At 33.6% G+C, this 14,720-nt stretch overlaps 2 protein-coding genes across 2 annotated transcripts in view; one reads left to right on the top strand and one right to left on the bottom strand.

The window, feature by feature from the left end:
* LOC143921168 (uncharacterized) overlaps positions 1-14,720 on the top strand; it is a 420,653-nt gene that overhangs the window by 207,194 nt on the left and 198,739 nt on the right. The window lies entirely within an intron of this gene.
* LOC143921303 (cell adhesion molecule Dscam1-like) lies at positions 788-5,931 on the bottom strand. The gene is made up of 14 exons (XM_077444551.1): positions 5,913-5,931; positions 5,705-5,831; positions 4,658-4,854; positions 4,467-4,577; positions 4,191-4,394; positions 3,976-4,118; positions 3,199-3,225; positions 2,933-3,086; positions 2,685-2,818; positions 2,438-2,603; positions 2,015-2,365; positions 1,464-1,700; positions 1,192-1,386; positions 788-1,119 (listed from the first exon to the last, which is right to left on the bottom strand). The coding sequence occupies exons 1-14, from the start codon at positions 5,929-5,931 to the stop codon at positions 788-790; spliced, it is 2,397 nt and encodes a 798-aa protein (XP_077300677.1).

Raw genomic sequence — 14,720 nt, 5'->3', positions numbered from 1 at the left:
TAAAATCAAAAGGAGCTGCTACAAAATATTAATTTATCTTTTATAAGTTGTAGATACATAATAAAATTCTAAATATATATGCAAGCTGTTGTTTTCATTCCAAATTTCATTTAACCGTGAAGACGATGTATAGTCGTAAAATCTACCCTCCATTAAATTTCTCCCCTTCTTATATTTTTGAATCTGTTTTTTTTAACGTTTGGGGTTAACTATTGTATAATCTACCATTTTAATAACTTTGGGCGTTGGTTTTGTGTGAGATCACCAAAATTTCAAGCAAAATCACTTTTTACTTCAGTGTTGCGGTTTATGTAATGGGTACTGTACTTATTTAGTTTGTATTTACTCAAAATTTAAATTTCCTAATTAAGGTAGGGCTTTCTAAAAGTCGACAATAAACAAATACTGATAAAAATATGCCTAAAATACAACAAAAAACATTTATATATTAAATTGAGATTGGATTTATTATTTGTTTTAATATTTCTTCAAGATTGTTAAGAGTCGCTTAAGCAATCTCCAAGTTCCAGGATACAAACCCTAGTCTCAATCTGCATATCAAAAAAAAATTCACAAACAACTGTAGCGGCTATCGTATATATTTTCAGCTATCTCAATCAGTTCATTTATTAGCTTAAAAAACATTAAACCTTATAAATTCAATACTCGTTTTATTAATTACATATTATAATACACTATATTTACATCCTTAATACATACATATTTTTAATAAATTATTAGTATCATTATTTGTTTTTATTACAACTACAAATTGTACAGTACATATTCAGACTATGCTTTCTTTGCTCATGTTGAATAATTTAAACGTAGTCTCCTCATCGGCCAATACTTTCTCAGTGGCGTGAAACAACTGCTTTGTCTTCTTCGTTTTCTTAATATTATTCACCATCTCCATGTGTTTCTCGGAACCATTAGACATCTGAGGCAGTCTCGGTTTATTTTCTCTAAACACAGGAGGTGGCGATACTAATTCTTCACCTTTCATTTGAACTAAACTAATGTTTTCGGGATTCTTTGGTTCGGTGTTTATCTTCATCGATAATATATTTGGCGAAATTGTGACTCCGTCTTTGTACAATAATGGTTTTTCAGTCACGTCTGAAATAAACAATGATTTCTTTTACAAATATATTGTTTATACTATATAAGATCCTAATATCGAATACTTACCGACATTTGAAGTTATATAATTTTTTTTATCATTTCTATTAATTGTGGCATTGTCATTCTTCTCATTCTGGCCGGTATCTACGATGATGGATTTCATCCTCTTCTTCATAATCAGTATGATAATTAATATACTAATCGTTAATATTAATCCAACTAATACTCCCGACCATATTCCTACATCTATTGAAGAACGATCTAAAATTAAAACAAAATATTATAATAAACTATTATTTAAATAAATTTATTATTACATGATATGAAATTATTCTTACCGAAGAAATAGGCAGCCTCGAGAGTATTGGCAGTCAAATTGATGACATCGCTTTCTCCCCATTTATTAAAAGAAAATAATAATAGCTCATATGTCCGTCCCGATTCTAGATTATCGATCTTCACTCTAGACATCGGTGATGTTATATTATTGATTAGAATTTTTGTACTATTTACTTTATGCCACAATGACACGCTCATCAGACGATCTAGACTTCGATTAGTATCTGCTGAACATACTATACATTTATATATTATCAAAATATGTAGTACTTTAAAATTTAAATAAAAAAACAAAGGCAATTTGTTTGTAAAAAAAGTCAAAAAGACTGAGATGTTACAATTCCTCCATTCTTTAATTAGATTTTTGTACTGAAATCCTCTTATAATCGCAGGAAAATGTACACACAAAATGAAGATAAGCTTATTATCAGAAGATATATACTTGAATGGTATGGTTAAGTTGCAGAAGAATACTATTCAGGGCAATAAGCCAAAAGCTTGTGAGCTTTTACTTTTTGATTTAATACAATACAATAATTTTAAAGCTTACCTAATATGCAATCTACAATTATATAATTTTCACTGGAATCTATGCTGCAATCTCTGGGTGGATCTGGTAATTTCGACAGCAGCTTCACAATTAATTTACATGGTACAACTTGACTACCGATCGAATTACTAGCCCGACAAAACATAACTATTTCATCAGATTGCTTCACTTTCACGAAACCTTCTATAGCATCTAAATTGAAAAAGTTCTCATCGCTTTCAAAGACTTTTCCAGGTTTACTCTCTAACTCCCAATAGAATATGGTGACTTCGGGATATGACGAAATCGGACACTGCACAAAAGTGCTATTTTCATATCGCACCACTCCAAGTCGCATACATCTCGGTTTATCTAAAACAAATACACATAAATATTAAACATTTATAAACAAACATTTATATGGATTTTCTGAATAATACTCACATGCTACTTTAACTTGTAACTCATTGCTCCTTCCGCTGCCTTCCAAATTGAAAGCCATGCAAGAATAGTTTCCAGAATGTGACATGGTAGCATTTAGAATCAACAGATCACTGTACGATAGTATGATTTGACTTCCGTTGAATGTACTTCCTTGTATTGTTCTGCTCTAAATAAAAACTTTGATATTAAATCATCACTTCATACAAATACATATTGTGGGATGATTTTATAATTTATAACGCATTACATTTGCAAACCATTCTGTGTTCGTTATCCATGGATTTGCTTCCACCATGCAACGGAACTGTAACCGATCACCTTCACGCACATGTTCGTCCCTATTTCTATCGGTCAATAGAGTCAAGGAAACTAACGGAGCAACTGCATTAAATCAATAATATAAAACTTGGTCATGAATTTTTCCACTGATTTGTCAAATTTATCATTTTAAATTATACTCACAAAATATATTAAGCCGTATAGTATTTAATTTACTAGCATGACTTGGTGCTAGTACGGAATTGGTAGCTCGGCATGTTAAATCTTTTCCGTTGTGCTCAACTTTGGGTCTCAAATGTAAGTTTGAAATTATTTCACGTTGAGTTGCCTCTGTTATCTGAAATTGTTGTTCAATATAATTTGAATTCATCTGAAGTATTATAATAAGTAAAAAGTGAGAATACTATTATAGTAGGGCGACATTTAATAAATTGTAAAAATTATAAAATGGAATATGGCACTCTTTTTACTAGTTAATATACAGAAAAAAACGCTTTATCAAATAGATTCTACAAAAAATATTCATTTAATTATTAATACATCATATATTAGCCAGCAGTTTGGCTTAATGGTAGCATATATATTTAGCACCACTGCGATCGCTGGTTCGATTCACCAAAAAACTGCTGGTTAGATTTGGGGATTTGTGACTCCAAATCGATCGTTTCTCTATCAGAGTTTTGCCAATTTTATCTGATCATTGTTGAAACGATTCCTGAAAATTGGTAATATATCCTTTCCTGTTGTCACAAAAATCTTTGTGTATAATTTGTAGAAATTATGCACAGAAATCTGAAATCTATAGATGTCTCTATAATTTCGTGTTTATTATGTGTATAAAAATTGTAATAATAATTGTGCACAAAATCTAAAAATAATCCATAGATGTCTCTATGATTATTATTTCTGTACTTGATTAATTATTGTATTCGATGTTTATTGAAGGTACTGTATACGTTGTCTGACCATTCAACGTATTGTATACGTTGTCTGACTGTTCTCGTACACTCGTCGCATTGGAGCGATCTGTAATGACGAGTGTACATTGATTGTAATAAAAATAAAATAAAATAAAAATATTGATCATTAAGGAGAATTTGTATTATTCTTAAACTGCTAAAAGAATATGTCTATAAAATGGAAGTGCCATAATGTAAGGCATTACTACTCCAATACAACAATGATATAAATCCATACATAAAATAATATTAGAAAATGGTATAATTCATAATAAGAATAATATAAATGCATACAATCACTTGATCTGTAATGAGTTTTCCGTCCAGCCACCATGTTATTTCCGGTGTTGGATTTGAGCCGTTGACGAAGCACGGTAGTTCATACAATTTACCAGCAGACAATGCCTGTTTACTGCTCAATATGGCGACAGTCTTCGGACTCACTAAACAACGATACAATCAAAACTTGTTTCACGTTATGATGATTAAAATAGACAACAAAGCGAAAAACCTACCATACAACTCAATATCGAGACTAGACGATAGCGGCACAGTTATATTATTATTGGATGCTAAGCATTGTATTTTAGTATTATAGAACTCTCTGGTTAAAGTGAGAATGAGCTGATTCTCCCTAACACCTGGAACTTCGCTTGGTTCATCCGTGCTATCCAATAATGTATTTGACTTCCACCATGTTAACTTCGGAATAGGTTTTCCTTAAATATTGAAAAATGTAATCAAATGTATACTAAAAATGATTTACGCCGAGTATTTAAATATATTTATACCTCCTACAGCTAAACATGTCAGTAACAGTGTATCACCTTCATGAAATGGTCCAACTGTATGTTCAACCTTTGTACCAATTTCATCCATGAAAAACGGCTTACTTGGAACTACTAAAATTTGTAATTTCAATTTATCATTATTATATTTATTTATATTGCACATTGCTATATTATAGTAAAATGATACTCACTGATAACGTAAAGATATATTCCTGAGTTTCTAGTTGGTGATAAGTTAAAGTCGGCTCGGCATCTATACGTTCCTTCATCATCCAAGTTTACTCGATCCATCAAGAGTGCAGCTGGTTCCGTATGAAAGGTGAAGATGATTCTATCATTTTGGAAGAATTCTCCACTTCTCCAATGTTTCAATAATCTGCCGTCGTAGCTGAATTCAATTAAATTTTAATAAATATGAAAATAGTTAGAAATTTACTTATGTACATATATTGAATATTGAATGTAATTTAAAAAACAATGAATCATTTGATTTGAATATATTCTTATTAAAATTAGCAATAATTAACCAGCTAAAATGTAATTTAAAACATTGTAGTACAAACTATCAATTTTAAAATAAAAATCCGTTCTCTACATTTTTAGGCACAATTTTTTTTTTTTACTTCATTAAATTTAATATACATTTTTATATTTTACATATGTATGTACATATATGTGAATCTACATATATTCTCCAGTGAAATTTTATATTCACTAATAAAAGTATACTTAATCAGTCGGTAAAAGATAACTTGGATGTAAGATCACAAAAGCGCCAATTAGAAGAAAGACCTGTTCGATTCATGAAATATACTGCTCAAACGGTCCCCATGTAAAGCTGTATTTTGACAAATTGCAAAGTTGGTCTAAAATCATAAAATTTGCCTTCTTCTTCTTCTGATATAATTAAACATTCGTACACCGAAGAGTATATTGAAAAACTTTTGTTAGAGGCAGAAGATCCACAACATAAATAGAAGTATCAGAAGTAAATGTAAAGTATTCGGAATATGAATTCCCTAAAATGCTAGTTTAAGTATACTTTCACTGCTAGTATGTAATCACTGTAGCATATACAAAAATCTAATTTAACATTTATTAAATTAATCAAGATTTATTTTCTAATAAAGGAAATGATTACTTTTTCGACGGATATCAAATAGATAATTGACCTGATAAAGCACCAGTGGATAGTATAATTAAATTAGATGAAGATCGCAATGAGCTTTAATGGCTACCTGTAGAATGGCTTATTTCCTTTGTACCAGACGAGCAACAACAGGGTGTCGTTAGAGTTTGATGACGTCACGTCACACGGCATTGACACTTTTCCGCCCAATAGAGCTTCTATCCTTTTTATTTCCCCTGTAAAAAGAAAATTTAATTTTAATCAAACGAACTTCACGGCTCGTACTTAATCCACACTATAAATGTGTCACAAGCTACCCATCTCAGCACAACACATTCCCTAATAACATTCCAAATTGAATTATGACGCTTTGTGCGTCCAATTCGAGAGAGGGCCACAGGTGAGTAAGTTTAATAATTCGCGCGCGTAATCTCCTCGGTTTGAAATTTAGTACGGTCGTTATTTGGCCCAAATTAGGCAAGACCAATTAGCATAATCCGCGAGTGTCGCGTGCCTAATCGTTTCATTGCGGCGCTTTCATAAAAAAATAACCAATTGATTGATGAAACCGAAAGTTAAATTCATAAGCAGCATCATCCTGATTAATAACGGCAATTTGATTTTTGAAACGCTTCATGAAATTAATTTCAGGCAGGTAATTTCAAACTCTTCATTACCCCCCCCCCCCCCAGTGAAGTATTTAAATTGATAAATTATCCTAGCATGTTTTGACTTGGGACATTCGTGACTCATTATAACAGTCGAAAAATATCACAAGTGACAAAATTATACCGAAATATTCTTTATTTATATGTAGAAACTCCCTCTCGCTATGTTTACGCTTATTGGGAAATTATTAGAATATATGCCGAAATAATCAACGACATTTATCGGCGCGATAATACGGAAAGAGATATTCCCTAACGATGCGTGAAATATGCACCGAATATAAAATTTACATAAAAATGCGTAAAAATCATCATTTTATACGGAAATAAAATTTTAACCGTATTCATTAAAAACAATATTATTTTACAAACACACACATACACATAGGTGTATTTTATTTTGTATATTATGTCAAAAATCGATTCCCATACAGTTTATTTATGGCCGCGTGTCGTGATTGGCGGACGTTAAAAGGCAGTAAAAAAGCGTCCAAACTACGTCTATGCTCTTTTCGATTTCGACAATCATAATAATATACCTACATACCTAGTCTTGCGTATGATTTTTTTCCTTTTTAATTAAAACCGACGGCCGTAAATAATGTGGTAATTAAAAATTAATAATTCACAGAACGGCGGCGAACAAAAGGTTCGGCGTGCATGTCCGGCTGGTTGTGCGCCCGGCCGAAATTCGTAATATTTTACAAAATGGTAATTAATTGTAATTCGTAGCCCTCGATTTTGGACACCCACGCCCACGAAAACGTAGACCTCCCCCCCTCCCCCCATTCACATTGTGTATTTCACGTCGATATTCCCATATTTGTCGTATATTTTCAATTTATGAACCGTTTAAATGGCCATACCCTCACGGTCCACGCATGAGTAGTAAGTACGTACGTGAAATAAATTTGTTTCACGCTCGTACAATAATTTTGATTAACGACTGGTAAATTGGTTTAGTATCCATGCTCATAGAATTAGGTTTGATATATATCTGTCAAAATCAATTGATTTATTTCGAAATAAATGTGTTATTATTTTAGTTAGAGAATGGGATAGTTTTACGCGATGTCGCACGATGCGATTAATGGCCGATGCTTTCTAAACTTTTTTCATTACAAATATATACATATGTATTTCGATCCGTATATGATTTATGTGGAGATTGATTTTGAAACGTGTGTGTACTCATTTTGATGCTAAAGATCGTTAGCTTCATTCTATAATATATTTTAAGTACTCTAGTTTATGGTAATCGTTTTGTAAACACCGATTGAAATTTTTTGAAATATAATTCTTATTATCATACAAAGTGTATTATTATTATTTTATCATTCAATTTAGAAGCAAATCGTGTTAGCTAAAAGGATATATTTAAATAGATATAGCTTGCTTTTTGAAATCACGGCTATAACTTTGCCTTTACCTATTTTGGTAATATTTATAGTTGCGTAAAAAAATATATTTTTTTAAATGTGTATTATGATCATCATAACGATGGACATAACTTCGCTATAATTTTTTAAAAAAAGTTTTCACAAATTTTCATTTACATAATTATATTAAATACATATGTATTGCGAATTTGCGATATGCCTTCTCAATGCGATAGAAATCAATATTGACTTGTTCTCCATCCCGAATGGAGATAATTTTTTTTATTTTTCAAGTTTTAATTTGTATTATTGTTAATTCTTATTTATTCAATGTTATTCTCGTATTCCAGGCTACAATGAATCTTTGGAACAACCTGTGATGTCACTATGGTCCGAATTCTTATTTTTTAAATCTATATATATTATATAAAAACGAATGTCTGTGTGTGTGTGTGTGTGTGTGTGTGTGTGTGTGTGTGTGTGTGTGTGTGTGTGTGTGTGTGTGTGTGTGTGTGTGTGTGTGTGTGTGTGTGTGTGTGTGTGTGTGTGTGTGTGTGTGTGTGTGTGTGTGTGTGTGTGTGTGTGTGTGTGTGTGTGTGTGTGTGTGTGTGTGTGTGTGTGTGTGTGTGTGTGTGTGTGTGTGTGTGTGTGTGTGTGTGTGTGTGTGTGTGTGTGTGTGTGTGTGTGTGTGTGTGTGTGTGTGTGTGTGTGTGTGTGTGTGTGTGTGTGTGTGTGTGTGTGTGTGTGTGTGTGTGTGTGTGTGTGTGTGTGTGTGTGTGTGTGTGTGTGTGTGTGTGTGTGTGTGTGTGTGTGTGTGTGTGTGTGTGTGTGTGTGTGTGTGTGTGTGTGTGTGTGTGTGTGTGTGTGTGTGTGTGTGTGTGTGTGTGTGTGTGTGTGTGTGTGTGTGTGTGTGTGTGTGTGTGTGTGTGTGTGTGTGTGTGTGTGTGTGTGTGTGTGTGTGTGTGTGTGTGTGTGTGTGTGTGTGTGTGTGTGTGTGTGTGTGTGTGTGTGTGTGTGTGTGTGTGTGTGTGTGTGTGTGTGTGTGTGTGTGTGTGTGTGTGTGTGTGTGTGTGTGTGTGTGTGTGTGTGTGTGTGTGTGTGTGTGTGTGTGTGTGTGTGTGTGTGTGTGTGTGTGTGTGTGTGTGTGTGTGTGTGTGTGTGTGTGTGTGTGTGTGTGTGTGTGTGTGTGTGTGTGTGTGTGTGTGTGTGTGTGTGTGTGTGTGTGTGTGTGTGTGTGTGTGTGTGTGTGTGTGTGTGTGTGTGTGTGTGTGTGTGTGTGTGTGTGTGTGTGTGTGTGTGTGTGTGTGTGTGTGTGTGTGTGTGTGTGTGTGTGTGTGTGTGTGTGTGTGTGTGTGTGTGTGTGTGTGTGTGTGTGTGTGTGTGTGTGTGTGTGTGTGTGTGTGTGTGTGTGTGTGTGTGTGTGTGTGTGTGTGTGTGTGTGTGTGTGTGTGTGTGTGTGTGTGTGTGTGTGTGTGTGTGTGTGTGTGTGTGTGTGTGTGTGTGTGTGTGTGTGTGTGTGTGTGTGTGTGTGTGTGTGTGTGTGTGTGTGTGTGTGTGTGTGTGTGTGTGTGTGTGTGTGTGTGTGTGTGTGTGTGTGTGTGTGTGTGTGTGTGTGTGTGTGTGTGTGTGTGTGTGTGTGTGTGTGTGTGTGTGTGTGTGTGTGTGTGTGTGTGTGTGTGTGTGTGTGTGTGTGTGTGTGTGTGTGTGTGTGTGTGTGTGTGTGTGTGTGTGTGTGTGTGTGTGTGTGTGTGTGTGTGTGTGTGTGTGTGTGTGTGTGTGTGTGTGTGTGTGTGTGTGTGTGTGTGTGTGTGTGTGTGTGTGTGTGTGTGTGTGTGTGTGTGTGTGTGTGTGTGTGTGTGTGTGTGTGTGTGTGTGTGTGTGTGTGTGTGTGTGTGTGTGTGTGTGTGTGTGTGTGTGTGTGTGTGTGTGTGTGTGTGTGTGTGTGTGTGTGTGTGTGTGTGTGTGTGTGTGTGTGTGTGTGTGTGTGTGTGTGTGTGTGTGTGTGTGTGTGTGTGTGTGTGTGTGTGTGTGTGTGTGTGTGTGTGTGTGTGTGTGTGTGTGTGTGCGTGTATGTGTGTGTGTTTGTGTGTATGTGTGTGTGTGTATTATGTATGTGTGTATTTGTGTGTGTGCAGGAAGAACGGGAATGATTGTCATTCGCTATAATTTCGAATGTTTTCACGTCGCGACCAGGGTTTTCGCTGCCTGCGTTGTTCCGAAAAATGGGAACGGGAACGAGAACGAGAAGGGGAACGGGAACGATAACGGGAACGGGAATTGCATGCGCTATTGTGGCATTGCAACGCATGCAGGGTTCAGCTAGTAAATAAATAAATAAAATTTTAATCACCAAATTTTTATAATCTAAAATGCTCTTTATTTATTCTGTTCTATGTATTGTAAATAAATATTGTATTAAACATAAATATATTTATATAAAAATATTCTACAAGTAACGGGTATGGAATTGATAATGACCATATACATTTTTTATTACTAATTATGATTTATTACTGTAATTACACTCGAATCATTACAATAAAATCTCAAAACGTAGATATAGCCGTTTTTCTTCCAAAACTTTTTATGATATAAATATTAATGTACTTTTAATTTAAATTAACTTTCTAATACATAATAATTAGTATCAGCGATATATTCTTGATATTTTCTCTAATCCATTAAAGTTTGTCATGAATAGTCACCTGCGTATAACATAAAAATTGGAACTTTGAATAAATTACCAAAACGCATTACCTGTCAATTATAGTATGTAATTTTTGGCTGTGTTACACAAAGTTAATCATGCGGACGCACTAATGCCCAGCACATGAGCTTTGTATTTAGCCCAAATTATCCTAATTTAAAATACCTCAAAATAACCCCACCACCTAGTTAACATTTTGCATGTCGGTACAAAAACAGATGCTCCAATTCGACACGCCATTCAACTGACAGCCGTAATATCCAATAATAATGATAAATATAAACGAATATTAAATGCCTTCTTACCGAACAGCTTGGCAGCAAAGCCGATGGAGTTGCAGACAAGAAGAAAGTGCACCAGAATTACGACGCTGAACGACGACGTCATGTTCACAACAACGACGACGACGACGGCGACGATGGCGACTCTTGAACATTTTATTTCGCAAACGAATCCAGATTCCACATTTTATGATTGATGCTTGCACTAATGGCGTAATAACTACTTGATTTTTTTTTTTTCACTGAATAGACATTACATTAACACACTATCTGTTTTTTCTTTTCTCTTTTTTTTGTGCTATTATTTATTTAACTTTAATTTTATTCGGCGGCCGCTAGTCACTCTGAATTGCTACAATCAATCACGCAAGTTGCTCATCGGGTCACCTCGTCGATTTGTCTGCGAAACAATAATAAATTTGACATTATGAATAATTGTTTAATCAAAGAGTTTTAATTAAAATTTACAACGACCCAAAAAAGGGTAATTATAAAGGCGCTTTCTTCATTTACAATATAATGTACTTTAATCCCACACACTAAACTCTACGAAATTTTGCGTATAATAAATTTCAAATTAGAGGCAAAATCAATTTCAAATTACTAAGTGAGTTCGCCGGTATATTTCAAAACATTATTCCGCATTTGCATTTCACATTTTATATTCATTAAGGTACACATTAAAATTTAATATACAGTGTGTCCCAAATGGACCTAACTTTTTTGCACAACAAGTGAAACCCATCATTTATAGCTACATACAATTCAACACATGTGTTATATTGATCGGAAGAATAAATGAGCATTATTCTAAAGAACACACATATTTCACGAGTACCATCAAAAGTATTAAATAACTTTAGGGCATTTATTCATACATACATATGGTGTGCGACACATGGTTCATGCTGTGCACGAAAAATGATATGACAGTTATTATATTTTTCGGCAAATGTGGGTAATGTTTCAAGATAAAAATATAATTTTCAGTTGATAAATAACCGCACTTTTGAAAATTAAATTTATTAAAGTGCAACAAAATTACCTGTATATACATATTATATTTAACGGCTACGTATAATATAATGCATTGATATTTTAATACTAAAATTTAATTCAATTGATCAATTGAAACCAGTATCGATTGATTCACAACCAATCAAAATTTGTATCAAATTGAAATCTACCAATCAGAACGCAGTAACGCTGCGATTGGCTGATTACAGAAACACTTATTATCAATAATATTTATATGGACTATCACAGTCATACATAGCTTTAAAGGGGGGTAATTTAAAATCTCGTACTACAACTATTCAAATCAAATAAACTTCATATACATACATACATACATACATACATAAATATGAATTTTAAAATACCCATTTGCATACAAAACTACATTTTAATTAAGTTATATTTAATATATGTACACGTTGGTGGAAGGAGAAATTCATAAAATGATTTTAACAATACTGTTGCAAAAATTATGTAGTGGAAAGCCGGGTCGCATTCGACCTATTTCCCAAGATTAAGGCTACCATATTTGCGACCCTCATAAAGGTAGTACTTACATACATACATAGGAGTAATTTCAAAAAATCCCTATGGAATTCGGACAATGGTCTATTTTTATCTTTTATGAAAATTTCATTTACATTTTTTTATGTATCATTGATTTTTTCAAGCAACAGTCAACTTATAATATAAGTATATACATATGTATATAGAATTTGCTTTAAATGAAATCTACGAAATCATGCATACGTACATACAGTTGAAATTTTGACAGTAGTAAGTTACGAGAGTTTAATATTTATATACAAATTTGTCGAAAACCCATTCGTCTAAATTTTGACATATAAAATTGCTCTAAGTAATCGACATTTTCTCAATAGCATCTGTATTTATGTACATCTAATTGCAGTCAGCCAGTAGTGTTACAGCGTTAAGTTAAAGGCTAACATGTATCATCATCATTTATTCACCATCCGCTGCTGGATGAAGGCCTCTCCAACAGGTTTCCATTCGGCTCTGCTATGGGCAAATCTCATCCATCTCCCTCCAAACATTTTTATAATTTCGTCCACCCATTTTCCTTGCGGCCTTCCTTTCATCCTTTTACATTCTCTCGGGTACCATTATACCACTTGTTTTATCTACCTTTTGTCCATTCTTTTACATATGTAGCTACGTGACCCGCCCATTGGCATATCAATGTCTTTACTCTCTCCACTATATACATATGTAATATGTATATAGGTGTAGGTATGTATTTACTAGAATTGCAATTTTGCAATCCCTAAAATTTGACAAAATTTGCCCATCGTTAATTAGCGGAAATTATTTGATCACGATTTAAGTACGTATGCAGGCATATTATTAAATTAAAAATCGATGCAATTGGAAATTGTGGATTAGGTAGTCTGGATTTTGTTTATTTTTAGGAAAAGTAATCACATACAGTTCGAATCATTAGACCATTAATTACAAACATTGCAGCATTTTTATCACATAAATCGCTGTATTTCGAGAGACCGAAGAGCACGAAATTAACAATTAATTAATTAATTAATTAATCCACAGAGACATCTATACTTATACTTGTAATACATAGATTTTTACATAAATCAAATTCAGATATTGGTGACAGTGGGTAGGATGATTAATTTGATGGAGGGACCGTTTCAACGACGAAATCAGATAAATTGTCAAACCCTGATAAGAAGCGATCGATTTGGAGTCACAAATATCCAAGTCTGACCAGCAGTATAAAAGATTAGCACGGTATCGAACCCGGTAGCCTCTCGGTACTAAACATAAATACAAACACCGAACCATACTGCTGGTTAAATATTCCACATATTCCATTTCCCATCTCTCCCCGTTATGCCGAGCAAACAGCGTTCCATACATTGTGCATTGGACTTTGAGTAACATTTTGGCGCTCAACTTCTAAGTTTCACATCCATACGTCATCACTGGCAAAACACATCGATCGAAGATCTTTTTGCTAAAATGAACGGAATGATGAAAAGTGAAGTACATTTGTTGAAAAGTGAGGCAGCGAAATGCAAGGCAATGCGGGGTTTATCCTCAATATTCCCAATATTTAATGGCCATAGTTCTTTATCAACTCAAAATAAAATAAAATTATATCGCGCTCATATTGCCATTGAGCGCTCATATTACCTATGCTTCACCTGTATGGAAATACTAACCTTTCCAAACTCCAAATAATACAAAATAAATCCCTAAAAATAATTTATAATACACCCATATATACTAACTTGAAAAAACTGCATGCCATAAATAATATTCCGTTTGTAACAGACATTACTAACAAACTAACCAGTAGATTCTATGACAGAATCACTAACCATACTAACACACTTGTGAAGAGTCTCGGTGATTACAACAAAATGTCTATACCCTTCAGGTATAACACACAGATTACCTAAACACAATCTGCTTTAGGTCATCGACTTTAGAGTCTTTAATTAATATTATGTATTATGAGCATTTATAAGAATTGTAAATAGGTTTTTGAGCTCTTTTTCCTATTACGCCAGCGGTTTCCAAACTTTATGCTACTACGCCTCCCTAAAAAAAATTTTTTTTTCCGCGCCTCCCTACCTTTTATTTTTTAATATATATAATAATATAGACACGTTTTAAATAATAAACCTTTATTTAAAAAAAAAAATACTGAACACTACAATAGACAGAATAATAAAAAGGTTTTGCTATAACATAAATTTATACGAACACGTATATTTATTATTATATTAAATTACTAATTAAACTACATCTAACACATCAAAATTTAATGCGAATGATGTTGTTGTTTATTGGCACAAAATTTATCAAATCTTGGGGGCAATATGAAGAGTGCCACTCGTAACTCCTTTTCGACTATTGACCTGGCTCGATATTTGGTTTTCATTGCAGCTAGTGCCGAAAAGCCCGTTTCGCATAAATAAGACGTTACAAACGGTAGAAACACTTGCATTGCTTTGCAATACAAAGATTCATACTCTCCACTAAGATTCATCCAAAATTGAATTATGGTTTCATTTTGAAACTGTTT

This window comes from Arctopsyche grandis, chromosome 13 (assembly GCF_051622035.1).
Source record: "Arctopsyche grandis isolate Sample6627 chromosome 13, ASM5162203v2, whole genome shotgun sequence".
NCBI lineage: Eukaryota > Metazoa > Arthropoda > Insecta > Trichoptera > Hydropsychidae > Arctopsyche > Arctopsyche grandis.
This window is presented reverse-complemented; position numbering and strand designations above follow the sequence as displayed.

What these genes read in the sequence shown, in the direction of transcription:
- LOC143921303 (XM_077444551.1), bottom strand. An exon ending in ACTAGCACCAAGTCATGCTA is followed by an intron (nt 2,819 to 2,932) that starts GTAAATTAAATA and finishes GATTTAATGCAG; the next exon opens with TTGCTCCGTTAGTTTCCTTG. An exon ending in GTTACAAGTTAAAGTAGCAT is followed by an intron (nt 2,366 to 2,437) that starts GTGAGTATTATT and finishes TATTTGTTTTAG; the next exon opens with ATAAACCGAGATGTATGCGA.